This window comes from Triturus cristatus, chromosome 9 (genome assembly GCF_964204655.1).
Source record: "Triturus cristatus chromosome 9, aTriCri1.1, whole genome shotgun sequence".
NCBI lineage: Eukaryota > Metazoa > Chordata > Amphibia > Caudata > Salamandridae > Triturus > Triturus cristatus.
The window spans coordinates 415,216,377-415,243,065 of NC_140592.1; the positions used below are offsets into that span (position 1 = coordinate 415,216,377).

Here is a 26,689-nt window from a genome sequence, read left to right on the forward strand (position 1 = left end):
GCAACCCTGGCTTTCCCCAGTCCTGAAGAAAGCCACCCCATGCCCTGAAGCCCATTTGGCACCAGAGCAGGCGGGGAAATTACGAAGACGTGTCACACTTACAGGCTGGGCACACCCTTAAGGAGGACCACCTGAAGTGGATATTCAAAGAAGGGATTCACCATTTTGTTTTTGATGAAACAGGAAACTCTGGGTCAGGATTATTCCCACTCTCCACAAGAAGTGATCATATAGGGGTGTAGTCACCCCAGGGGTAAGTAGCCTATTGGCTATAACCATACACTCACCTTACTGGCCCTAAATTCAGTATTTAGATGTCTCCCTGACACCAGAAACTCAGATTCGTCTACCTAGGAATGGAAGAACAGAAGAGAGCAGTCACCATGAGGACTTACCCTGAAATTGGCACCAAATCCTGCTTACCTGCTGGTACCTTGACAATTGCACTAACCAAGCTTGTCCAAAAGCTGTGCATCCTCCCAAGACTGTGGAGGACAGTCCAGCTCTTAAACAACCAAGCATCATCTCCTTTGGGATGGAGGAGCCATCCCCCTGGAGCTGAAGGGATGTACTGCACTTGCCCTGTACCTTGACGTGCAGACCACTGGATCCACCGAAGAAGCATCTCATTAGGAATATGTCTTTGCTGCTCTAGGAGGTCAGAACTATATCCCTGCTGAGTTTGGTGACGCCACGCCATCCAGGAGTGGCCCAGCACCAATACCTTGAGTACCGGAACATTTGCCGCAACCATGGCTTGTTGTGTGTCAAGTATGGACTTTACTGATGCCGAAACCGACCTGACGACAAGGGATTTCAGGATCACCGGGGCCAACACAGAGAGTGTCCCTGCTGTCCTGTTTTCTCGTCCTCTACAGGTCACCTAATTCAAGTGACAGCCTCTAACCACACTGACCCGCCGGCCAAAACACCTCTGCACCTGAGCCCCCTAGCCCGGGTTTACGGAAACTGACTGTGTCCCTGTGCTTCAGAGACCCTTAAGAGCTGAGCCCTCCTTCGGGTTCTGCTGAACTAGTCTCCAAGTCCCCACTTGCCGTCTTTCGTTTGCAGGTACCTTAGCCCGTGAGGCTATCAAGACGACCAGCACCTATGCATCCGGATTTACCAGGGCAGGTAAACCCGAACTGCTGGTGGTTTCTTGGCCCCTAAACACCTTAAGTCTCTATAGGTATCCTTCAAAACCGGTCATAAGTGTATCAATATATTTTATTAATGATTAAGATTTGGAACTCCTATGAGGTCCACATAAAAGTCCATCCATATTATTACATAAAATATTAAAACATAACGAAAACTCATTCCACGGACCATCATGAGTTATCAAAGGCCTGCTTAGCAGGGCTAGAATTCACTTGCATAACATTAGTCAATATTGTCCATTAACCTAATAGGCAAAATAACTAACGTTTTCAGCAATAATAATACCATTTAGCTCATAGGCAGAAACAGAGGCCCAAAGACCTCTACCAGAGGAGGTAGCGTATGTTTAGAACCATATTAAACAATAGCAGCTTAATTTAAATATAAAATAATATGCATCACCTCAGAGCTTGAATAAAAAAAAAAAAAAAAAAAAATTCAAACATTTGGGCAGCAGCATATGACCGCTTCGGCAGGAGATGGCGTTTGGGGTTAGCAACAGAAGGATTGGAGTTACAAAGTATATCGTAGAATGTGCAAAGGGCAATAAGTAGCAGCCAGTTCATGTACAAAATAGAGTCCAAAATTCAGCTTCGGCAGAAAATTCAATTTGAAATTAGCAGCAAGAAAAAGAAATAACAGAGCATAGCCTAACCTGTGCAGAAAGCAATTCAGTAGCAGCCAGTTCATGTGTAAAATACAATCCAAAATCCCACTTTAATTTAGTTTTGAAGTTAACAACAAAAGGAAAAGTGGGAGACGAGCACAGCATGTCCCTATTGTGCACAAAGAGCAGTAAACAGCAGCCAATCAATGTGCAAAATACAATCTGACAATGGAGAAAATATTAATACTCCGTATGAAGGTGACAGACAGGGGGGTTAACATCCCATTTAAAAGAATATATAAAAAATTTAAAATATACACATAAACTCCTTAAAATAATTAAATAGTTTTAGACACACAGCTTCATTTTTTGGGCAAAAGAGAAAATTACGGGCTGAAGCTACATTTTTAACACAATTTTGTAGAAACATCGGCCGAAGCCAGCGACGACAACTCAAGACCAAAGCTGGACAGGCAAACAAGACATGGTCCAGGGTCTGAATGCTCAGCTTACAGAAATTACAAGTTTTTCCAATTTTCAAATTCTGGGACCAGTTTGCTGTTAAGTCGTTTAAAGGTAAAAGATTCATATCACATAAAGTGAGCAATTGTCGAGTTCCATGTTCTAAATTCCAGAATAAATATTTTTGTGAAATTCTCGGTGAGTTTGTCCTGGCTATTAGCTTTAACCTCTCTTTAGAATTACAAAATGTAATATCTCTATTATAACTAATCTTGCCACTTAAGGTTTTTAAAAAAGATTTAAGTTCTAATGGTGGGAGGGTAATCATTGATTCTTCTTGTACACAATTTTTTTTAGTGCCAATGAGAAATCACGATTTCCAGCAAGGAAAAGTAAGAGCACCCCCACCATTTTCTCCAAGAGCCCCTTCTGATGATTTGGGAATGGATTGGACCCCGATCGAGTCTGAGGTGAAAAGAAAATGTTACTTACCCAGTAAGCATCTGTTTGACGCATGTATGGTTGTAGATTCACATGCTTAGCATAATCATGCCATCTAGTGCTGGGCTCGGGTGTGTGCAAGTTGCTTTTCTCATGTAGTACATGAGTGCTCCTTTAAGGTCTCATGTGTACAAAGCCCTTTCTGCAAGTGAGTCAGGTTGGGGGAAAAAGAAGTCATTAGGGTGGAAATGTGAGACCACCTTTGGAAGAAATTTGGGGTTGATGCGAAGTACAGCCCTGTCCCTATGTATTTGGAAGAAAGGTTCCTCTAACGTTAGTGCTTGAAGTTCACTGACATGTCTAAGCGAAGTGATAGCGACCAGGAATGTTACCTTCCACAATAAAAGCTAGAGGGGGAAGGAGTGGAGGGACTCAAATGAAGGGCCCATTATTCTTGTTCATACAATATTGAGATTCCATGTGAGAGCTGGTGGCACCCAAGCAGGAATTACTCTTTTGAGACCTTCCAGGAAGGTTTTGATGACTGGAGTTCTGAGTAGGGAAGTGTTTTGTCTATTTTGTAGGTATGCAGCAACCGTTGCAAGATGGAGCCTTATAGATGTGAAGGCTCAACCTGATCTGTGCAAATGAAATAAGTAGCAGACAATGTCTTGTATATTGGCTGCTAAAGGATTAATGTGTTTGAAATGACAATAGTGTAAGAATATTTTCCTTTTAGCAGCATAACCAGCCAGGGTAGTTGGTCTGCGTGCTTCCTTGAGAATGTCCATACATTATTGTGAGAGAAACATCGAACGGCTCATTAAATCAGTTATGGTTCCTTTTTTGTTAAGTTTTAAAAAGGCAATTTTATCAAATTGAAAAATACAACAAAATGTCATAGACAACATGTGGTTCTAATATCAAAAAGAAGGGAAGGGATAAATAGAAGACTAACAAAATCTGGTAAGCTGTACTAATTTACAACCATATATGTACCTTGGACAAACGCAGTTATTAGCGGTTATACAATTCGGAATGTTAAGGAGGCTTCAAAACTTCTTGTTCCATAGGAGTACGCATATCATAACGTTTCGCATTGATTTCATGGAATTGTGTGACAGAGGACCATAATAATAAACGCTTCATGGTGACAGATGCAAGGTAAACATAAGCTGTGTCTAATATGTGGTTGTGATAAAATGCATACCACCAAACCTGGAAAGATAGTTTAGACAGATCTTTCAAATTTTGGGTGATTTGTTGAAACGCGACTGCTATAAGTAAGTCCAGAATTCGTATACTTGAGGTATAATTGTCCCAGTCATCTGATAAGGAACCTAGAAAAATATTAGAGGAGGAAAAAGGAGCTGTGTAGACTAAAATTACAGTTATCTGATTCCAAACCTTTTCCCAGAAATCATGATCAAAACGACATGTGAAAAGTAAAGGTCTTAAATCAGCCTCTGCCAGAGAGCAGGACTAACAAGCATCTGATATATATCACTGTTCGTCCTATGTATGGTCATGGGGGAACGAAGGAGCCTATTATATATAAAGAAGAGTGCCTGAGTATTTGTAGGGAAGAAGGATCTGCTTCTTATGGTTACCCTCACTTTTTGCTTCATGGGATACTGTTTTTGACTAATCTGACTGGGATCCTGCTAATCAGGATCCCAGTCTATCTGCTTTCTCCCTAAATTGGTGATGTCATGTACTTAGGTACACTACAGATTGTTTACTGGGGTACCCTTGTCAGTCACTAATATATGGTACCCATGTACCCAGGGCATAGGTACCCCAGAGGCCTCCCATGGGCTGAAGCATGTATTATGCCACCCATGAGAGGCCGTGCACAATGGAACCTACAGGCCTGCCATTGCAGCCTGTGTTAGTTGGTACATGCATCACTTAAGATATAGGTTTACTTTATCTAAGGGTCACTACACTTAAAACCTATAAGTCACCCCTATAGCAGGCTTTAACAATCCTGAAGGCAGGGTGCTTGGTTTTAAGTGAGAGGGTGCCACTGCATGAGCAGGACACCCCTGCAGTCTATGGAGTCCATTCTCCCTGGTTGTTAGTGCTGCAGCCATTTACGACATATAGAGTAGCATTATGCGACTGTGTGATGACCAACTCTAAAATGGCTGAAAGTAACCCTATCGTGTTTGGTGTCAAACATTGTCGAATCATACCCCCACACTGGTAACTGGTGTGGAAGGTATGATTCCACCCCTCAAAACCGAGTTTCGGGAGGTCCCTGGTGTTCTCGGTACCAGCCTTCTAGTCCCAGGCAGCCCAAAAGGGTTGCTGCCGAACAGAGACACATTTCTGTTCTCCTGCTGCTGAGCCAAGCTCGGGGAAAAGACAGAACAATAGGCATCCTGTCACAGGGTGGTGTGACTACCTCCTAGACAGGATTTGGGGCCAGATGTACAACCATTTTTGCAGGCGCAAACGGGTTTGCGGACCCATTTGCACATGCAAAAACAGCATGGGGAATGTACAAACCCTATTTTGTGAGTCGCAGTTTTTTGAGACTCACAAAATAGGGTTTTGTGACTTGCCATTAGGAAATGGCGTTCCCTTCCTAATAGCGAGCGCAACCCTATGTAAGAATGTTCTGTGTCCGCAAAACACTCACAATTTACCACCCTCTTCAAGAGGGTGATAATGGGCTCGCAAAAGGGAAGGGGTCCCCAGGGACCACTGCCTGCCCTTGAAAAATGAAAAAGAAAACGTTTCATTTTTTTCTTTTTTCAATGCATCCCGTTTCCCTTTAAGGAAAGCTGGCTGCATTAAAAAAAAAAACCTGTGGTCTGCTGAGGCCAGCAGGCCACCATTCCTGGGAGAGCCTGCCATTCCCAATGGGATCGCAAATTGCAAGAGGCTCATTATTATTCATGAGCCTCTCAATATGCGACCCCAAAGGGAATCGCTAACAGTGTGTTACACGACGTGGTACATCCTAAATAGCATCTCGCAATTTGCGAGGTGCTATTTTGGCCATCCTACATCTGGCCCTTGGTGAATTAGGACTGTGTGGGTGTGCTTGCCACTGACCGAAAGTCTGTATGAGGGGCACATTTGGTGCCCCTGTGCATAGTCCAGTGAGAACCAGTCCTGGGAGCTGTTGACTCCTGCTCTGGCGCAAAACTGGACAAAGGACATGGGAGTAACCTCCCCACTGTCCAAACCCTCCCTTGGGAGGGTCCCCATAACCTGTCCAACCCTCTCCTGTGGGTACTTAAAGGCTTACCTGACTGTAGGACCCCAGATTGGATGTGGACAAGATTCTGATCAAGAAACCACTGAACTTCGACCGTCTGGACACTCTGAAGTTCATTTGCGCCCGACTTCGTCTCCCTCTCAGTTAAAAGTAACGTCTGTGCCCGTGCACCATACAAGCTCTGTGCAGGACCTGTGGAGCATTAAGGACAACCGAAGATATCTTCCTTGGAGTGAAGGAGTCACTTCCCTGCAACCGCTGACCAGTCTGCTGCTCCTGAGCTCCTACGGACTCCGAAGGGTCCAGCAACCAGGAGGTGGGTTTCCAAGTCCCTTGAGGTCCGAGCTGCCCCCTCATCAAGTTTGAGGTCAGAATACCTTGTGGGCCTGCAATACCCGTACCCCTGTGCACCACGTTCATTTACAAGTGCATATGTTTGTTGGCGTTTCCAGAACAAGTGCACTGGGCTCCGAGTAGTCCCAACCTCTGGCACCATCTCCTCCAAAGAACTCCGGCATCCTCGCACCGAGTGCTCCGTGGGCTATTGCTTTGTGAAAGTGCTCTAGGTCCCCTCGCGACCCCTGTGCCTCCAGCTTGTTGGTCCTCTTGATGGTCAACACTGCTTTTCTTGGGCTTGTCTGGTTGCTCCAGGCTTTCTCTGACTCCCCTGCGTTTGGTGAGTCTCCTGGACCTTGCTGGTCCGAACCGTAACCTTCCTTGACCTTCTGCCAGGGTTGCCGTTGCCAAGGCTTGTTGATGGTAATGCCGGATAACGACCCCTCAGCACTCAACATCATTTCTGCCACAGCTCCTATCTGTCTCTTGGTCATCCTCGACAACTCCTGGTCCCTGGGGCTGCAGAGTCAAGAACCACCTCAACGCACCTAAAGCACCCAACATCGGGGGCATTCATCTACCGAGCCCCTGGTCACTCCAGAGTGACCCAGACTCTGATTTTAGGTACCCTGCAACAAGAATCCACCTTTGGATTCCAACTGACACTTTTATCCCTTCCAGCAGCGGCTCTTCTTCAAAGTACTCTATTGAGTTAGAGAGCAGTTTCCGACGCCACTTCAGACCTATGCACCCAGCTTCCCTGGGATAGCTAACTCTGATACTAAGGTATTCTCGGGTGGGCTGGCTCTCCAACCTCCTAAGTTCTATGGGGTTTTGTCGAAATCCACTGGAAAGGGTCCTTAAGCTTTAAAACTTCAACCGCGACTGCCCCATAGAATTGTACATAGCACACGGTCGTGTTCCCACATTGCACCCGTTCTCCGTGGGGTCCCTACTTACTCACCTTGGGTGGTTCCTTGGTGTCCCAGCGATTCTATGTCCTCTAGACATTGTTTTGACTCATGTCATGGTTCTTATACCACTATTTTAGTATATGGTTTGGTCTCCCCCTGGAGCCCACTGTGTATTAGTGCTGCTTGCTATTGTTTCTGTGCTACAGTATTGTGTGCTTTGTGATTATCTTCGTGTAGAAGATACTTTTTTATACTAGAGAGGGTTATATTAATAAATAAATATTTTTTATAACTACTGTGTGGTTGCCCTTTCGTTTAACCAATACTATATAAGGTTGTACTCTGGTAAAACAAGCTGCTTAACTTTCCTTCAAGACTAAGCCTGAAGGCTGCTCTCTACAGCTACCACTTGGATAGCATTCTAAGGTTATCTTTGAACTCTTAAATCACCATAAGGTTTGTTTGGACTGGTGCAGGTTGCCCACTTTAATTAGTGGACAGCATATACCAGGCCGACTTCTCACAGCAGTGTTAGGTGCTCTGGAGGTTTTGCAGATTTTTGACCATATTCTATTCCAGATGGGGACTGACCATTCCTTACCAAAATCCTGTTTCCAGGTTAATTCTACATTTGATCACTCCATCTGTTACTTGGATAACTATGGTAATTCTAGAGCTAATACATGCCAACGATCGCTGACCTCCAGGAATGCGTGCATTTATTAGACCAAGACCGGGCTCACCCAGCCACTTTGGTGACTTTAGATACCCTCAGGCCTATTGGATGTCCCAGTGACTGCGGCGATACATTCCGATGTCTCCCCTATCAACTTTCGATGGTACTTTCTGTGCCTACCATGGTGACAATGGGAACGGGGAATCGGGGTTCAATTTCGGAGTGGGATCCTGAGAAACAGCTACCACATGGGTACTCACAAACTTTCTCTCGGGGGCCAAATTTACAGCGTGGTTTGCGGCCGAGGGCCGCACCGGTGGGGACGGGGTCAGTGGGGGAGGGGACGGGCTAGAGCAAAACAAAATTTGACCATGAGGTTGAACACAGTCCCCTGCAGCAGATGCCTTTGTCCCCTGAGCCAACAGACCCGGCATACACACATCTCTCTCTCTCTCTCTCTCTCTCTCTCTCTATCTCTCCCTCCCTCGCTCTATCTCTCCCTCCCTCTCTCTATGTCTCTGTCTCCCTCCCTCTCTCTATCTCTCTCTCCCACCCTCTTTCCCATTCTCTCTCTCTCTCTCTCCCTCTCTGTCTTCCTCCGTGTCTCCCTCTCTCTCTCCCTCCCTGTCTCTCTCCGTCTTCCTCCCTTTCTCTCTCTGTCTCCCTCTCTCTCTCTCTCTCTCTCTCTCTGTCTGTCTCCCTCCCTCCCTCTCTCTCCCTCTGTCTCCCTCTGTCTGTGTCTGTCTATCTCCCTTTGTCTATCGCCCTCTTCACTCTGTCTCCCTCTGTCTCACTCCCTCTGTCTCCCTCTCCGTCTCTCGGTCTGTCTCTGCCTCTATCTGTCTGCCCCTGTCTCTATCTGTCTCTGTCTCTATCTCTGTCTGTCTCTGTCTCTGCCTCTCTCTGTCCCTGCCTCTATCTCGGTCTCTTTCTCTTTCTCCCTCTGTCTCTCTCTCCGTCTCTCTGTCTCTGTCTGTCAGCCCCTGCCCTGTCTGTGTCTGTCCCTGTCTGTGTCTATCTCTGCCTATATCTGTGTCTGCCTCTATCTATCCCTGTCTCTATATCTGTCTCTCTCTCTGTCGATGTCTGTCTCTGTCTCTCTGCACCTCTATCTGTCTGTGCCTCCATCTGTCTCTGCTTCTGTCTCTGCCAGTCTTGTCCCTGTCTCTGCCTCTATCTAGCTCTCTCTGCCCCTGTCTCTATCTGCCTCTACCTGTCTCTGCCTCTATATGTCTCTATCTGTCTTTGCCTCTATCTGTCTCTGTCTCTATCTGTCTCTGTCTCTATCTGTCAGTCTGTCCCTATCTCTGTCTCTTTCCGTCTGTTTCTGTCCCTATCTCTGTCTCTTTCCGTCTGTTTCTGTCTCTATCTGTCTCTGTGCCTCGGGCAGTGCACACATACTGTGTCTACACGTCCCTGTCACCAGCCCAGAGACAGCCCCCCCGCTCTCCCTTCTCCCTGTGTAATGTAAAAGCCAGCCTGTTTTCTGAATTTGCTGCTTCGCGGGTTTTGTGTCCAACCACTGGGCCTGGGGTCACATCTGTCGCTGGCTTTAATTCTGACTCTCACCCCGAGCTGTCAGATCAAAGCCCCCCTTTGGCGCCAGTCACCCGTCCTTGTAGGTAAGCATGCATCAATTATATATAGCGCCAACCTGGCAGTGAGCATTTGTGCGCTGTGCTGCGAGAGCGGAGGCCAGGCCTGAGCTCCCTGGCCTTGGCTCAACCCTCTGACTACAGGCTGGCGGTAAACATCAAATCACAGGCTCTTAATGCACACCTCATCCGGCTCTCACTCCCTGCTGCCCTCCGTCACCTCACCCGGCTCTCACTCCCTGCTGCCCTCCGTCACCTCACCCGGCTCTCACACCCTGCTTTCCTCTGTCACCTCACCCGGCTCTCACACCCTGCTGTCCTCTATCACCCTGTAATTTCACAGCTTGGATCAAAGCGCATATAATTAATTGTCTTAAAACACAGGACTTATGTTTGTGTTCGTTTTCAAATTCTACACACCATTATCTTCATGTTCCAATTGGCGATTGCTATGTCTGTGATCGTGTTACTTGTTGCTGTTGATGGGCTGTAACTGGAAAACAAACTTTTATCTCTCTCTCTAACTCTCTCTCTCTCATTCTGTTTCTCATTCTCTCTTCTGCTATCTCTTTTCTTTTCATCTGTGTCCCTCTTTCTCTTTTCCTTATTTTCCTGCCTGTGACTGTGTTGCTCCATTTATTGTCTCTTTTCTAGATTTTGCTCTATCCTCCCCATCATTTTTAACAGGACACACTGACAGCTTGCATGACTCTTTTTAATGGACAATCCCAGTGAAATGCAGGGCCACATGGAGCATCACCTAGTTGGCTTTGACAATGTAATGATTATTCCATGTTTACTTTCTGACACACTTAATACGAAGTTAGCAATTTACCCCATCATTATACAGCAGCCCCGATTTCCTTTGCAGTTTGCCATCCACTTTCACTCTCTGTCACCTCACCCTGCGTGTGTGTCAGCCCGGGCTGAGACAGCTTCCCGGGAGCACACACAGCTGCACCCAAGTACTTCACAGGTCTTTAAAAGACCATTTACTGCTAACGAGGCTTTGTTGTATTTCACCTCTTAGCGCCCCTGCATCTCCACTCTATTGCGGGAATCGCCCAGCCCGCATAGAGCAGAGTCTCTTGGAGTCTGCGCTGCTGCAACCGGCGGTGTTTGCTGACACTATTTAAAAAAAAAAAAAAAACACAGGTACTATGTCTGCAAGGTTCGCGGGCCGCCAAGGAAGGCTTTCCAGGCCGCTGGTGGCCCGCGGGCCGTACTATGAGTACCCGTGAGCTATCACATCCACGGACAGCAGCAGGCGCGCAAATTACCCAGCCTTGACTTGGTGAGGTATCGACGAAAAATAACAATACAGGACTCTTGAGGCCCTGTAATTGGAAAGAGTACACTTTAAATCCTTTAACGAGGATCCATTGGTGGGCAAGTCTGGTGCCAGCAGCAATGTAATTCCAGCTCCACTAGTGTATATTAAAGTTGCTGCAGTTAAAAACCTCATAGTTGGATCTAGGGATCGAGTTGGCGGTCCACCGCCTGTCCCAGTCCCAGCCTCTCGGCGCCCCTTGATGCACTTGACTGAGTGTCCTAGGGTCTGAAGCATTTACTGAGAAAAAATCTGAATGTTCAAAGCAGGCCGTTCACCTGAACACTTCAGCTAGGAATAATGGAATAAGATTCCATTAATCAAGAACGGAAGTCGGAGATTAGAAGATGATCAGTTACCGTCGTAGTTCTGACCACAAACGATGCCGACTAGGAATCCAACGGCGTTATTCCCATTACCCACAGAGCAGCTTCTGAAAAACCAAAGTATTTGGGTTCCGGGGGTATGGCTGAAAAGCTGAAACTTAAAGGAATTGACAGAAGGGCATCACCTGGAGTGGAGCTTGCAGCTTAATTTGACTCAAAACTGGAAAACTCACCCAGACCAGACACGAAAAGGATTGACAGATTGATAGCTCTTTCTCGGTTCTGTGGGTGGCGATGCATGGTCGTTTTTAGTTGGTGAAGCAATTAGTCTGGCCAATTCCAATATTAAACAAGACTTCTCCATGCTACCTATTCACACGACCCCCAGAGGTCGGCGTTCGACTTCTTAGAGGATCAAGTGGTGTTCAGCCATTCAAGATCAAGCAATAACAGGTCTGCGATGACCTTAGATGCACAAATGTCTCTGGCTGCAGGGGAAGCTTTTCCCCGGCTCCTGATGCTGAAAAATAAAAAAGGAAATCTCTTGGCTGTAAACAGCAAGAGGGATCTCCTGAACGTGTGCAGAAGACAGAACGGTTCTGTCCTTCGCACATGCCCATCGTGCTGGAGGACAGAATCTTTCTGTCCTCCGCACAGAGGGGGTTAAAGAAAACTCTATGTTTCTAATCTGGTGTGGGATTCTTTTGCAGTGTGTTTTGACTACGTTACTGGTTGAAATGTTGCACACATACTTTACACATTGCCTCCAAGTTAAGCCCGACTGCTCTGTGGCAAGCACACACACACAGGGTTGAGCAGAGGTTCACTTAGGGTATGTCTCTGACTAGGATTGTGGTTGCCGCTTGACCAGGGCTCCCACCCCAGTCAACCAGCAACCCAATTTCGTATTTCAGTCATTATCCCGAGTAGCCAATAAAAATGTCCTTAAATACATGGATCCATTTAAATTCATCAGAGCACAGCCATTCTTATTTGTTGAAAGCCCTGTTGTTTCAGTCTTATTAACAGTCTCTTGATCAATCTGACTTGGCCTCCGTGATTTAGCAGATTTGATTGCTGAGAGGTTCATAAGTAAGGCTGAAGCATCCAGGACTTTCTTCACAGCTTTTCGGTCTAGATAGGTGTGGGTTGGCTTATTAGGGGAATTAGGCATGAGAACAAAGATAATCCCGCCACAGAACTCGCAGTGGGAACTCTAGCAATATTTTGGAACCTGAAAATGGCGGATCCTTTTGGAATCAACAACCATTAACCATTCTTAAGGAGAGGTTACTATCAACCCTTACCGGGCCACACCACATCCACAGGTGTTGTATGGTCTGAGCCAATTATTGTCAGAGGTCAAACAGGCAGTTATCAAATTACTTACTTTCAAAGTGCCTATAAAATGAATCAGTTGCAGAGGAAAAGGTAAATAGGCTAGACCATTTAGTTTATACTGACTTTGGGTATTCTTTGTTCACTAATTGTATTCTGATTGGTATAGTGTTTACTTTCCTAACAACCACATATCGCTTTTCATACAGCAGGAATTTATTAAATAAACAATGAAGCTATCCTCCACAGACATCAGTAAAGTATTAATCAGATATAGTCATCTGTCCTCGAGGAGGCTATCACATTTCTTGCAAAAAGGAGAATTAGTGGCCGCTAGTGAGAAATTAAACATTTTGCGATAAAAGTGTCTCCTTCAAAGAAGCCTTAATAGAATCATCAGGATGTATTTAGGTAAGAGTAAGGAGATAGCTTTCTCCGCAATCTCCTCGCCTGTCTGAACAGGCACGTTCACAAGTGAGTGCTACCCAGTCCGTAGCTCTTTAGCATGCGATTCCCCTTTCACATGTCCAGATTTTAGGAAGGACGACCAGGTCTTGGAGATGAGGGGAAAATACTATTGTCTGTGATAGGAACAGGGCAGATAAAAAAGGAAAGTTAAACACATGAAACTCTTCAGGTGCTGAGACATAATGAAGTCAGCAGTTTTCAGCAGTACTTGTCAGCATAGTAAAGGGAACAAAATAACAAAACATGTAAAGACAATCAGCAGATGGCATCAAAATCCTTTTCACTCCCCAAGAGCAGTCTGCATAGGCAAACAGCAGCCACCATTCAGTCTGCACAGGCAAGCAGAAGCCACCATGGCGTGGTCAATCACTCTACACAGAATCCCTGGTTTATAAACGCCCAACTCTTTGGCAATCTGTCCATACATCTGGCTAAAGCACAAATGCCCTACCGGACAGGGCACACTGTTTCATCCCTAGCTATCTCACTGACCCTAAATGTTCAATAATGAAAGGCACCCACATTTGTATTCAATACTGGTTAGTAAGTGTCAAAATGTCATAGCTTGTCACCTTCTAAACCTTTCGTTTTTTTTCTATATTCCTTATGATTTTGACTATTATTTTTAATATCTAGAAATCAGTAATAAACAAAACTCAGATTTTTGCTGGATCCCGGTGTATTATACTTTTTTGAACAGGTTCAAGAGGTTCTATAGTTAAAGACCCTTAGAAGCACTGGGTTCTGAGCTGCCCAATGAGACGTGTGGAAATTTGCAGCATCCAGCCTTAGCTACAAATGGGAACACCGAAGAAGATATGTTCAGAACAGGGCCTTTAAGGGGCCCAACAAGGATGAAGGCTAGTGTGGCCAGCAACAATTTCGAGCATAGGAAATATATCCCAACCAGTAATAATTAGCCAAACATCTCGCATAGCAAGCATATTTTTAGATGTAGAAACAAATAAAAAAAAGTCATTAAACAACCAGTATGTTGTGAAATGTAGTCTTGTGACAAAGAAGGTAATCTGGCCAAAAACTTGAAAACAAACATCTGAACATTATCCAAATGTTCAAGATAGTTTTATCGCACCACTATAATACAGCAATGGTTTAAAGAAAACTCCTATGTTTTAATAATGTTGTTACATTCCTTAGTAAGTTATGATTTACATGACTACTTTTGTGCAAAAATATTTAACTATAAAATTTAATAAAAGGTCATTTATTAGGTCTCGCCTACGCAGCGCGCATGCGTTGCATAGTAAAAAGACCTCATGTAATCGATTCAGTTTTGGCCCCAGAAACGTGCACGTGTTGCATTGCTTTCAATGACAGCACGTTTGGCGATTCCCATGCAGGAGCGATCTTTGAAACCATATGGTTCCTGCTCGCTCCCGCAAGGGAAACAGGCGCAGGCCCCCTCCTCTCTCCCCTCCCCGTTGCCGCCTCCTCTCCTCGTCAGCACGAGGCACGAGACTTCATTGGTGCGAGATTCTTAGTAAATTTAGCTGAATCGCTCAACATTCACACTTTGCCGTGCTGCAGATTTTCAGGAACAACTTTTAGTTAATTTGAGTCATAATTTCTTCACATTACCGCATTATTTTATGTGACATTTTTTTTCATTGCATTTACTTCCATTTCCTCCTGAGCTGCTGACCTTGAAGGAACTTACGTTTTTCCCTGTTTCTCAGTGCTCAAGTTGCTTTCGCGACAGTATCATTTGTAGTTTCTAAGAAAATGCATTTGCATACTCAGCCCATTCCACTTGCCGCATGACTGAAGGATGTGACAAATTTTACATGTACTTTAAGATCAGCCTGTCCAACAGGGAAGGAGTTAGTGACAGTTCACGTGCTTCTTACCAATTGTTTGCTCAGGTTTCGTAATCCTGTTGTTGCTTTATACCTGAATGCCCGCTGTAACGACATTGCCTTTTCGACTGCTTTCCCTGAAAGACTTATCTTTAGGCGTTTCTTGTATTTTTTTTCTTTTTACTAGGCGATTACAGTTAAAGGTGGCCGCTATTGGATACACTCTGACGTGCTCCTGTTACCATGGAAGCTGACCGACCGGAACATTGACTCCGGGTTCATTCCTTAAGGCGCCTTCGGAAAAGTACACTTGGCCCAAGACCGGAAAACGAGAACACGGATGGCATGAAAATTGGTATGTTGGCCTGCAGCTCTGCTTTGAGAGTTTTTCACAGCTTCACACAAACATTTTTGTCTTTGTAGCGCGCTGCCACAGCTGCTGTTTCTCTTTTTTTTAGTTTCCTCTCCTACAGCCGGCATTAAAAAAAATGTCAAGTGATGCCAAAAAATGTAAAAATCCCCCAAAGTTACATGCAACCTTTGTTACATTTTCTCTGATGCTGCCAACTCGACTAAATACGAAGGCACTAGCTATGTTTTCAATAATTACGAGATTTAGTCAAATTAACTTTTAATAAATCACATTTTCTTGCAATATATTTTAAATTTACTTCACTGCTTTTTATTTTAATTAATTATTGTCTCCTGTGGGACAGTGCAAGAGATGCAGCTGAATTTCCAGAGTAGCATTTGCACTTTGGAATTTCCAGAGGACACTTTTCAGGGGCGCACCCGAAGATATTGCCTGTAGCAAATACTTCACAGATTCAAGCCGTGGAAAAAAGAACATTCTCTCTTGAAACACAAAACTGAATTTAACCACCAAACTTCATGTTCTAACTGTTGCGTTACACTAGTGTTTTCTTAAGGTTTAACCTCTATTGAAATTGGGAAACACCGAAAGACCTCATACTTAGCTCAAATTAAATGAATGTTTGCCTTTCCTTAAAGGCTCACCTTTTACGAAATCTCTGTGTTCCCAGCGGCGGGTTCTTCCATAAACATGCAGTGCTTCTTGCCTCCGGTTTGAACCCGAGAGCCGCCTGGAGACGCTTCACCAACAGCCGAACATATTTATTTTATATTGTTGGCATCGGTCTCTCAGTCCCAAGGCTCTGGACAGTGTGCCTAACTACCTTCACCAGCATTTGGCTGCATAGAAGCGACAAAAAACCGTCTGATCTATGACTTGTTTGCTATTAACATAAAATAAGCTCTTTTTTTTTGAGGATTTAACCAGCACTTGATTACTTGCTCACATTGACCTTCAGCTTTTTCATTAAACTGTTTCTAGGATGTAAACTATTTACGTCACCTTTGGCAAAGTCTAATTCCGTTACTGTTAGTATTTGACTGTTCCTTCCAAAATCAACTGCTGAACTTGGAGGGCAGATGTTTGTGTTGTGAGAAGATAACACTTCAGAAAGTCTATGCACTGGTGACGTGTCGAGAGTGCTTAATTTGTAAAAAAATTAAAAAATAAGTGCAGGAGGCCACTTTTTTAAAGGACTTCTTCCAACACCGTTTTATGACGTGGCTGCTGATTGTAAGGCAGCCTTGTCTTGATTCCACCTCATGCTTATTTCTTCTACCACCTAGTACTTCCGGTCTCTTTTATCTCACTCTTTCAGGTTACTTTTCATTCCTGCTTTCTCCCAGTGTCACACTTTACAATATTTCCTTTCCTCTAGGTGTCTTTTTTGTTTTCTCAGACTTGCTCTGAGAAAAGTCTGATGATAAAAGATATGTCCACGTCTCCAAAAATAACTTCCAGTGCCCACCACCTGAAACGACCAATACAAACAAGCACTGGCATAGCCAATAGGTCTCCCCTTTGGGACCTTATAAGTGTTTAGTTATCCAGCACAATATCCTTGGTGCAACAACATTAACCGTGGCATGGCGAAACACTTATAAGGTCCCAAAGGCGAGACCTATTGGCTATGCCAATGCTTGTTTAATACGGCTGCTTACAATTCCCATAGTTAAAGAGTAAGATTTATCACTGAGTACCATTAATAATGAAAAATATACATACAGCAAAAGTCATACCTTAGGAATGAAGTATCCTTGGAACCAGATATCTTTAGTTGTACAGTGCGGGAGGCCTCCAGGGACTATATCAGCGAAACGCTGGATCTCATGGATCACAGCATCTGTGTACGGCATCTTTCCTCTGTCTTCCATTGCAGGGATCCGGTCTCGCCCAATCACACGGTCAATCTCCTCATGCATTTTTTCTGAAAAGAGGATACATTCAATATGCCGCTTTCTTTTAGTGTTCTAACACGCTATGGGTATATTTTGTTTCATCTCATCTTCAGCTTTGTACACCAAACCTTGTGTACTAACTTTTGGGTCATAAATACTCACTGACAAAGTTGTAGATATTTTTAAAATCAAATTCAGAAGCAAATATCTTCTAATGAGATCATACTTAAAAATGTAGCAATAGGGTGCTTACATCTGGTTCTTTGCTTCACCCAATACCGTTTAGTCATGGATGTACATTTTGCTTGAAAAACACCTAGTACGAGTTTCTACCTTTTATCAATTCCAACATACAGCTTTCCTTTTTTGTTACAGTAAATTTTGGGGAAAAAACAAAAACTACGGTTGTAAAATATACGGGACCACGTTCAACAGGACTCTTTGTAGCCCCTCTTGCATTCTTAAATTAATAAACAAAAAGTTTTAGACGATGCTTACTTCGTCAATAATTATAATTTTCTCATATCTTAATATATCACCGAATTGCTGACAAGCTTCTCCAGTTAATTTATGGTATTCCACCTTGTATGTAAAATCGGTGACATCCACAGGCAATGTTACGCCTTTTACTTTAAATGCTAATAGTCCAGAAAGAGCTATTACGAAATAGGAGAGTACTAGGCTAGCAATAGTATGGATAAAAGTAGTTAGTTCTATGGTAAGGAAAACTTGTTTTCTGGCCTTCATTAGTCAACTTGTGTGAGGGCTACAAACTACCACTTTGTATAGAAACCCCACGGAGCGTAACACACTCTTGAAATACAGCTCTAATCATCCAAGTGTTTTCAGAGATGGATTGCATTTTGATCATTTTTTCCATATACAGAGAAATTGCGAAAGGAAAAAGATTACTTTACTCAAGCAGAAATTCTGCTAAAAGAAAGTTCTGGCAAGGAGATACCCTTATCATTAGTGAAACATTCCATGAAAATTGGTTAATATAACCCCCAAAAGGACTTGATTACTCCCCTAAAAAAAAATACAGATAGAATTCTTCCTGATACTACTTCAAGTCCAAAAATCAACAAAATTGTTAAGGTAATAAAACTGATCATATTGAGGGCAAGTGAATTAGCATGAAGCCCATCATGTTTGCATTCAAAGGTGGAGCAGAGTGATCACATTTTTGCGTCCCCAAGAATCCAACTAATGCTTCTTGCTGAAGTTTATCCAGTAGTACGGAGCGCACTTCAAATGTGGAACCTATATGTGTTGCCCATTTACATACCACTAAACTTACAGACAATAAAAACAAGAATCAGTCAACAAAGCAGTTGGAAAATATACCATTTTACCAATGACCATCTTGTCACTCATTTTCTGGATGCGAATCATAGTGAAAGTGATGTTCGGGGACAAATAAGAGACACCATTCAAAAGAATCAAAGGGAATGCAATGAACACAAAGAGTAAATGTGATTGCAAACTTTCAAAACAGGCATGCCCCCTGCCTGGTGAACAGTTGTGTACCCCTGACCTGAGGGCCTGACTGCTCAAGAAACTAGTATACAGACTTTTCATTGGACCCTTCATTACAAGAATCTAGTATGTGCACTCAGAGGCCTATGCTTGTTCTTGGTAATGCAAAGCCAAGCAGCTCTTCTGTGACCTGGATGGGTCCCTGTACTTGGTGAATCACAAAGAGGGGGTTGAAGTGTACATAGTTTTTTTAATCATTTGTGTCACCAGACATTCTTCTCAGTGTCATAGAGAAGGTAGTTTATTGACCCCTCACGTAAATGTTCACTCTGATATGAACCTCAGACCACTGCGCTGACCTTCCCTCAGTTTGTTGAGTGCGTGTATGTGCAGCTAGTATGTAGCATATGTATGGTAGTAGGACTCCATTCAGCAGAAACATCTGAGTACTGCGACCAGTGGTATCCATTAGAGAAGGCTCATGTTTTAGCATGGCACAAGTGGAGGGTGGATAGAGCTTTCCCAGAGACTAGAAGTGTATTACTACATTGTAAGTTGCTGGAGGGTGGAGATCCAGATACTCAAGTGGTGAGGATGGAGACAAGCATTCCCTTATAAATACAGTGAGGACATTTGAGCAAAAGGCTACAGATTAGTTCTTCCTGAGCACTGCCCCAAGGTAGATGCCAGGGGTGAGAGGCGGGACTGCAGATTCTAATGTTCAGGGTATAAAAAGGTCTAGGTAGGACTGTCCTTTTGTCTTTTTACTACTTTAGAAGGCTCATGACAGCCAGGTGCAGAGATCTCACTCTTGTTTGTGCCCTTATTGCTACCTGCTATGAAAGCCATCACCAAGCACAAAGGCGGAGTCTGAAGGAAAGCCACAAAATGAGACTTGAAAGAGAACTACCCCAATTTAGGTCTGAAACCTTACACAGTGGTTCCACATCCTGTCTAGAGTATAAAAGTGGGATATAAACTAACCACGTTGTTTCAGTTCCAAGTTCTTCATGACAAAGAAAGCCGTTTAAAGTTCTTCACTGCTAAGGGAGGCAGTGCTTTAAAAAAGAACCTGAAGGAGGGCTGTGGCACCAGGACTGGTGTCTTTATGGCAGCTATTCTCCCAGTGGTATAGGGACATGCCCTTTCTGATGGACGAGTCTACATACCAGTCTGGCTGCTGAGAGAGGCTGTCCAGAACGAGAAGCCCAGTAAAGTCCAGTGGTGGGGGAACAAGACAGAGAAAGCATGACTGCGAGGGCATGAAGCCATGAGTGACCAGTATGTGAAAATTCATACCCTGTTAACCTGAATGGTTCTGGTTGGAAATTAAATGAAGACGTCTGTAGATATCAAGCATCAAGTGAAAACAGCAGTCCATGTTGACTGAGGGACTGGTGTTGCTGAAACGGACGTTGGAGTCCTACCAGGGACGGACTGGTCGTAGTGGGCACCTTGCATTTCCTCGGTGGGGAACCAGGGTGGGGGCCGGTTTTAAGCCCTGTTCTTTTACCATTTTTACCAGGGGCTGGCAATATCGGCCCCCTGTAACAAAATCGGCTGAAACAGGCCCTAGCAAACCGCTTGGCCAAACACCTCTCCTCCCACCAGGGGGGCCGGCTGAGCAGTTTGCCATGGCCGGTTTCAGTTCCAAATCCGGCCCTGAGTCCTACTGTTTCTTCAAAGCAGAGGTGGGAGTTTTTTCAGTCCAGAGGCAGCACTTGCCATACCACTGTCCCATCTGCATTTGGCCTAGGGAGGTCATAACTGCAGAAAACAAGAACTGCTGCAGGAACTGCGGTGCTGAGAACTATAAGTCGCTCAGTTCTAAATGAGGTTGTAGATGCGACCATGACAGCTCAAGAGTAGAAGCACAGGAGCAAAACAGCTGCATGTGTCCTGCTCCTGCACTCACCACCCTGGACTGCAGCTACAAGAATCAGGCAACCACAGAGCTTGAGAACTATGCGAGAATGAGAGACTAAATCATAGACAGAGGTCTGAATAGTGAACATAAGATATTGAGTAAATAATCATCTCAAGGTAAACTGGAACTGAACTATAGGGCCCTTCTGTGATTTGGGGTGATTTGAGAATACTGCACCTTTCACTAGTCCGTGTCTTGTGCCACATTTTATAGGTGGGGGGCACAAAATGTGATTGTTAATATATCTTATTTTTATTGGTATGGGGTAGATTTTTTATGTCTTTTGAATTATATTGTATGGCATATTATATTTTGGTCTTGTGTATGAATTGATCTGTATTTGATTTAATGAGGTTGTAGTAGAGCTTAGGGACCCATTGTCGACATTTGCTAACTTAGCATGAGCTTCGCTGCCCTGAGGCTGCTTTTGCGCACAACACAGCAAGCATATATTTCACAAGACTCTGTTTGTGCCCCATTCACATGAGAACTGTCTGCTTTTCGTGTTCTCTGCTGTGCTGAGGTTTAGTCTGCACAGGCTGTACAAGGTCGATCAACAATGCCCGTTGTTATTCTGTTCTGATCAGTCCCTCGCACCTAGACATAACATACTACTCACAGCTGCACTACTTGAAATTGTGTGCTTTAATATCACAAACGAAACACGTTTTTACACACTTGGAGAGACACCTTTCCAGAGAGAAGAGCTGTGCTTGTCCTGTGATGTGAACATAATATCATCTAGGCCTTGAGGTATGGGGGTCTGCTGACAAAGCCCAGAGGTCTTCCTTTTTATAATAAACTATTTCTTACAACAGGGGGGTGGTTAGGTCTCTTAGTCCCTTTTCCACTATCTTTATAACATGATATCCCCGTTTGCATTCTATGGAATTGTAACAATAATGACTATATTGTATTTATGCATTTTTCTGCTAGTAATGGCACGTGTACTGTACCATAGAGCGCGTTAGTTAAAATAAACATTTTAAACTAAACCGCGTCTCTGTTTATTCGTGTTGTGGACAAGTATGAGTGAGTGCGCGAAAGAGTTGTCTGGCTCCCACAATTCCCAAGATAGAGTGATGTGTTCTGGGTTGTCTCATCATTGGTAGGTTCTCTGTAGATGGAGAATGAATGAGACACTATAGCTAGTCGGTTTGGGATTTTGGGTACTAATGTGGTAGGCTGGTTCACCCCTATTCACGGAGGTTCAGTTTTCCTGTGCATAGTTCTGTATATGTGCAGAATCTATGCAACATGGTGCCACCAACGTTTGGTCTGGTTCTTATCTGTGAGACGCTTGAGTAGTGCTTGTCCACAATACCCTCACTTCTGCCTCCGGAGACGAGAAACAACCTTTACAACGCAGTCATTACATCGCACTACCTTTACATAGCAGTCATTACATCATAACATCGCATGTCATTACAACCCAGCCATTACATAGCATGTCACTACAACGCATGTCATTACAACGCAGGAAATACATCGCAAGTCATTACAACGCATAGTACCCTTCCACTATCCAACACTTACCCTACTGTTGCACTCACTGGAGTTAGAATAGTAATTTTTACCCCTACACTATCCAACACTTACCCTACTATTGCACTCACTGGAGTTAAAATAGTAATTTTTACCCCTACACTATCCACCACTTACCCTACTGTTGCACTCACTGGAGTTAGAATAGTAATTATTACCCCTATACTATCCAACACTTACCTTAAATGCAATGTAATGGTATGCATTGTAATGGTATAATGCGATGTAATGGAATGCATTGCAAAGGTAGTTTCTAAAAATGTGATGTAATGGCATGTGATGTAAAAGAATGCATTGTCAATGTATGCGTTGTAACGGCATAAATTCTCCAGAGACAGCTGTGACAGTTTAACCACCTATATTGACGTTTTTATAGGTTCTTTCAAGCTTGAAGTTTTAAAAAAGGTTTCTCTCTATACTTTTGGCCCTTGTTGTACTGACGAAATTTAAGTTGTACTCTTTACTTTTCTTGATGGGACATAACATTGCCGCACACAATCGTTCTCCACTCACTGATTTTTTATGACTTCATGGAGTCCCTGATGATGGGCTGGACCTGATTTTTGTAGTAGAAGCGGATCCAGCATACCGTTTCGAAGTCTTTTACTCCTGAGATACCTTTCCGGCAGTAGACGGGACTGATAACTTGTTCCATGAATACACTGCCACTGCTGTTCCGATTGCGTATCAGCCCTATCGGACCCTTGAGGTTCCCCTCACAGCTTGGCAACATCGTATTTAGTTTAATGGCGTCCTTCCACACTTGTTCACGCTGGTCCATTTAGGTCCTTTGTCTATTGACGGGCCACTTGGCTGGTGTTGGCTAGGCATACCCCTCACCCACGTGCATTAACGGCAGCTACACTGCCCGAACTACATTTGTTATATACTTCACTGATAACAGTAAATAGATCTGTTATTCAGTTCATGCCACACAATTACCAGGTGGCTCCACCTGCAGTTGTTGCGCAGCCTGCGGGACCTGGTGGTGTAACTATCAGTCCTGTCATGGTTAATTTGGTGATGGGCAAGCGACCGACAAATAAGAATGAATTACCTTATTGGACAGCTAGAAGCTGTTTTTCCTAATACATCTCCTGTAGAAAAACACCAGATTTTGACAATTAGTTTTCCTAAAGACTTAATTCCAGAGTTAGATAATTTTAACACCTGGGGCAAGCGGTTCGCAGCTGTGTTTTCGAAGTGTTTCGGCACTCCCTCTGGTAGTGTTCAACATGGTGGCTGATCTGATCCTTGCCAATGTCAAGGGCGATGCAGTAAGCTTTCAGGTCGCTAACAGCTTGGCGGCAATTCCTGAAGTAGACCACGCAAACTACCGATAATTATTGCAAAGGCTTATGCAACCACTGGCCGCAATAGTTTGAGGCTTACACCTTTTGCTCAGACACAAACACAGTCTCAAACACAACAGAAAGCTCAATCTGATACAGATGGGCATCTATTATTTTGTAAAAAGAACTGGAAGACTAAAAAGTGGGGGCAACAAAAGCAAGGGTCGCATGCTGGGTCACGACACCTGAAGCTTCTGAGCGTACTTATGACTTGCGCGACTGCACGAAAATTAAGACTCCTGATAGATTTAAGGTCCCTGATCAGCGTTCTCCTAGTTCTTCGCAGGACTCATCTGGCTTACAGATCGGGGCGGGGGGAGCGCCAGGATCGTGGTAAAAGTCATCCTGTGCCACAGGGACGTGATCAGCCTCATCAATTTGACGGCAAGGGGAAACAGGAGGAACAACCACGCTACGGTGCCCCCTTTCAAAAGAAAAAGGTTGCCGTTTGACAGCGAGATATGTCTCAGACGGTGAGAAGCCGACTGCTGGACTGGACTTGAGCAGTAACCCTGCTAGACAGGGCAGCGAAAGTTACAATAATGCGGAAGGCACTCCGTCCTTGTCTGGAGGCGACAGCAACTGAAACTTTCATTACTGTAAAAATGGCTGACACCCGGGTTGACCCCCGGATCGGCTGTATGATATGGTTTTGCGCACTGAGGGTGACATTGTACGTGTCGTCACAGGGATTTTTTGACCGCTTCATATGACATTATGTTAGCGGAGGCAAATTGCCCCCACCTTTTGTTCTAGCCACAGCGCGGGGGGGGGCGATGTGATTCTTCCAAGTTTTTTGCGTTACATCCTCAAATAACAGGCAGACGCTTTTGCAGCTGGGTGGGCTTTAGCCTTGGCTCCAGCACTGTACCATAGAGATTCACAGCCACACGAGATTCCATTGCGGTCTATGACTCAACCTCAACCCCGATATTCCATCCAGAGGGAAGCCAAAGGTCCCGTTTCTGATATTCTGGCTCAGTTAGAGTATTAAAGAGTCATTGAGACATGTGTGTCGCATATGAATAATCCTCTTTTTCCTGTATCGAAACCCGATGGGTCCTACCGCATAGTTTTGGATTATAGACATTTGAACTCACATTGTCGTACATTTGCAATACAGAATACCCATAGCTCTGCTCTTGTAGACGGATTAGTTCGCAAAAAATATAAAACAACACTAGACATTTCCAATGGCTTTTATAGCCACAACCTGTCCCCTGAATGAAGTCAATGAACCACCCTCACGTCCGGTGGAAATCAAAAAAAATAATTCCGGCATTGGGGTACAAGAATAGCCCTGGGGTTTTTGCCGCACGTGTTGTCTCTTTGTTAGACAGCATTGACCCAATGTGTATTCGTATGTTGATGACATTTATCTCACGGACGACGAATTATGGCCACATCTATGCCGTGTTGACCGCATAATTCTTGAGTTTGCGGACTACGGATATAAATGTAATTTTGCAAAATCACACATCGCATGGTATGCGGTGCTCTTTTTGGGCTATGAGCTCAATAACAAAGGTCGGGCTTAGCGCCTCACTTCCTGGTGAAATGTGCACGTTTGCAGTCTCCTACCACACTTAAAAAAACGTCAGTCTTTGCTGGGATTTTTGAATTTCGGTCGATCGTACATTCCCGAATATGCCCAGTGTATCAAGCCTCTCTATGCCTTGATACAACCAACCTTTTCAAAAGCCAGCTGGCTCCCGGAACATTCAGCTATTTTGCATTCTTTACAATCTGATTTGCTAGAATCTAAGTACTTATTGACATGTGATAACCACACAAACCTGGTGATACGAATCGTACCAGGCACGGAGGGTTTTCACTTACTTGACTTACAACGAAGGAGACACAGTACCTATCGCATACATGTCACTCTTATACACTTCTGCCGAGATGTGGTTTTCGACTGTTGAGAAAATTCTGACAGCTGTACAGATGGGGGTCCTGAAGGAACGCGCACTGGCACAGGGGAAACGCATTTTAGTGGTTACGCCTTACCATGCTTTAGAAGCAGTGATAAAGGCAAGTGTGCCAAACTCCAAAGCATTACATCCACATTGGATACAATGGTCTACTTCCTTGACATCTCCGGATGTCACGTTTATTTTTGACCCCTCTCTACAGACACAGGAGTTCTTGTAGTATGAACACGTTCATCCGCCTCCTCTGTCTTTGCTTTCTTTGGAGGAGTATGCATTTATCATCTATACCGATGGTTCGGCGCAACCGGTCACGGATTCTAAACATGCCTATTTGGTAGCTTATGCTTTTGTGGTTGGTACAATGGTGAATGGAGAGTTCAAGTCTAATATAGTGTATACACAGGCAATAGGTGACTGTACCGCTCAATTGGCTGAACTGCGCTTTCTGATTCTTGCTCTCCAGTTTGCAGATCCGAAGGTGTCGACTCTAAATTATATGTGACTCGTATTACTGTGTGCAGTCTTTCAATGACAACTTATTATTTTGGTCTCAATATGATTATCGAGATTCTAAAGGCAGCACAATTAAGCATAAAATGTTTTGGGTTCGAGTGGCGGATCTTAAAGCACATCTGCCACTCACATGTTAGCCATACTCTTGGCCACCCGCGTGTGGGAGCACACGCTGTTGGCAATTGTTTGGCTGATGAAGCGGCCAAGTCTGCAGTAGCCACGTGTTCCGTTGCAGCCGTTACAAGGTCCAAGACTAAGATTGCTAAGGATATTTTGGCAGCAATTGCTGCAACTTCAGAGGGCTCTAATTATCCACAGGGATTCCCTTCCAAGTATTCTTATCAGTTATCTCCCAAACAAGTTCCTTTTGCTAGTATACCTTACGTTGGAGATCGGCTGATTCCCAACGCAGACCACAGACACACTTTAATCAAAACTGCACACGAAGGCATGGCTTCGGCACATGCCGGAGTGTCTGCGACTGTTTCTATCTTGCAACAACGTTACTGGTGGCGTGGTTTATATAAACAAACCCGTGATTATGTACTTTTTTGTGACATCTGTCAGCAAATTAAGCCTTCTACGGTAACACGACCACCACAAACACCGCTTTGCATTGCCAAACACCCTTTTGCTTGTGTGTACCTAAACCACTGCGGTCCATTTTATTCTGATACTGCATATAAATACATTTTGGTTGCAGTTGATTTGTACACTAGATTCCTTTGGGTATGGCCACAACGCAGTGCTGATGCTCTAAATGTAATCAGGGATTTGCGTATCTTTGTAGGGGTTTTTGCCTGTAGCACCTTTTATTCTGACCAAGGTCAAGGGTTCACCACTAAGGCGTAGAAGGATGCGATGAAGTCTTTGTGGATGCTGGTGCAGTTTTCGTCTCCATACAGGCCTGAGGGCAACTCAATTGAGGAGCGAATGAACCGTGACTTTAAGCAATCCTTGACAGC

The 26,689-nt window shown here is 44.2% G+C and overlaps 1 protein-coding gene across 1 annotated transcript in view; it reads right to left on the reverse strand.

Annotated features, from left to right (window-relative positions):
• The window catches only part of LOC146798068 (cytochrome P450 2G1-like), a 592,985-nt gene that overhangs the window by 56,010 nt on the left and 510,286 nt on the right, over nt 1-26,689 (reverse strand). Inside the window, exon 7 of the mRNA XM_085625289.1 lies at nt 16,816-17,003. Within this exon, the coding sequence (XP_085481415.1) occupies nt 16,816-17,003 (188 nt within the window). The remainder of the gene's footprint in view (nt 1-16,815; nt 17,004-26,689) is intronic.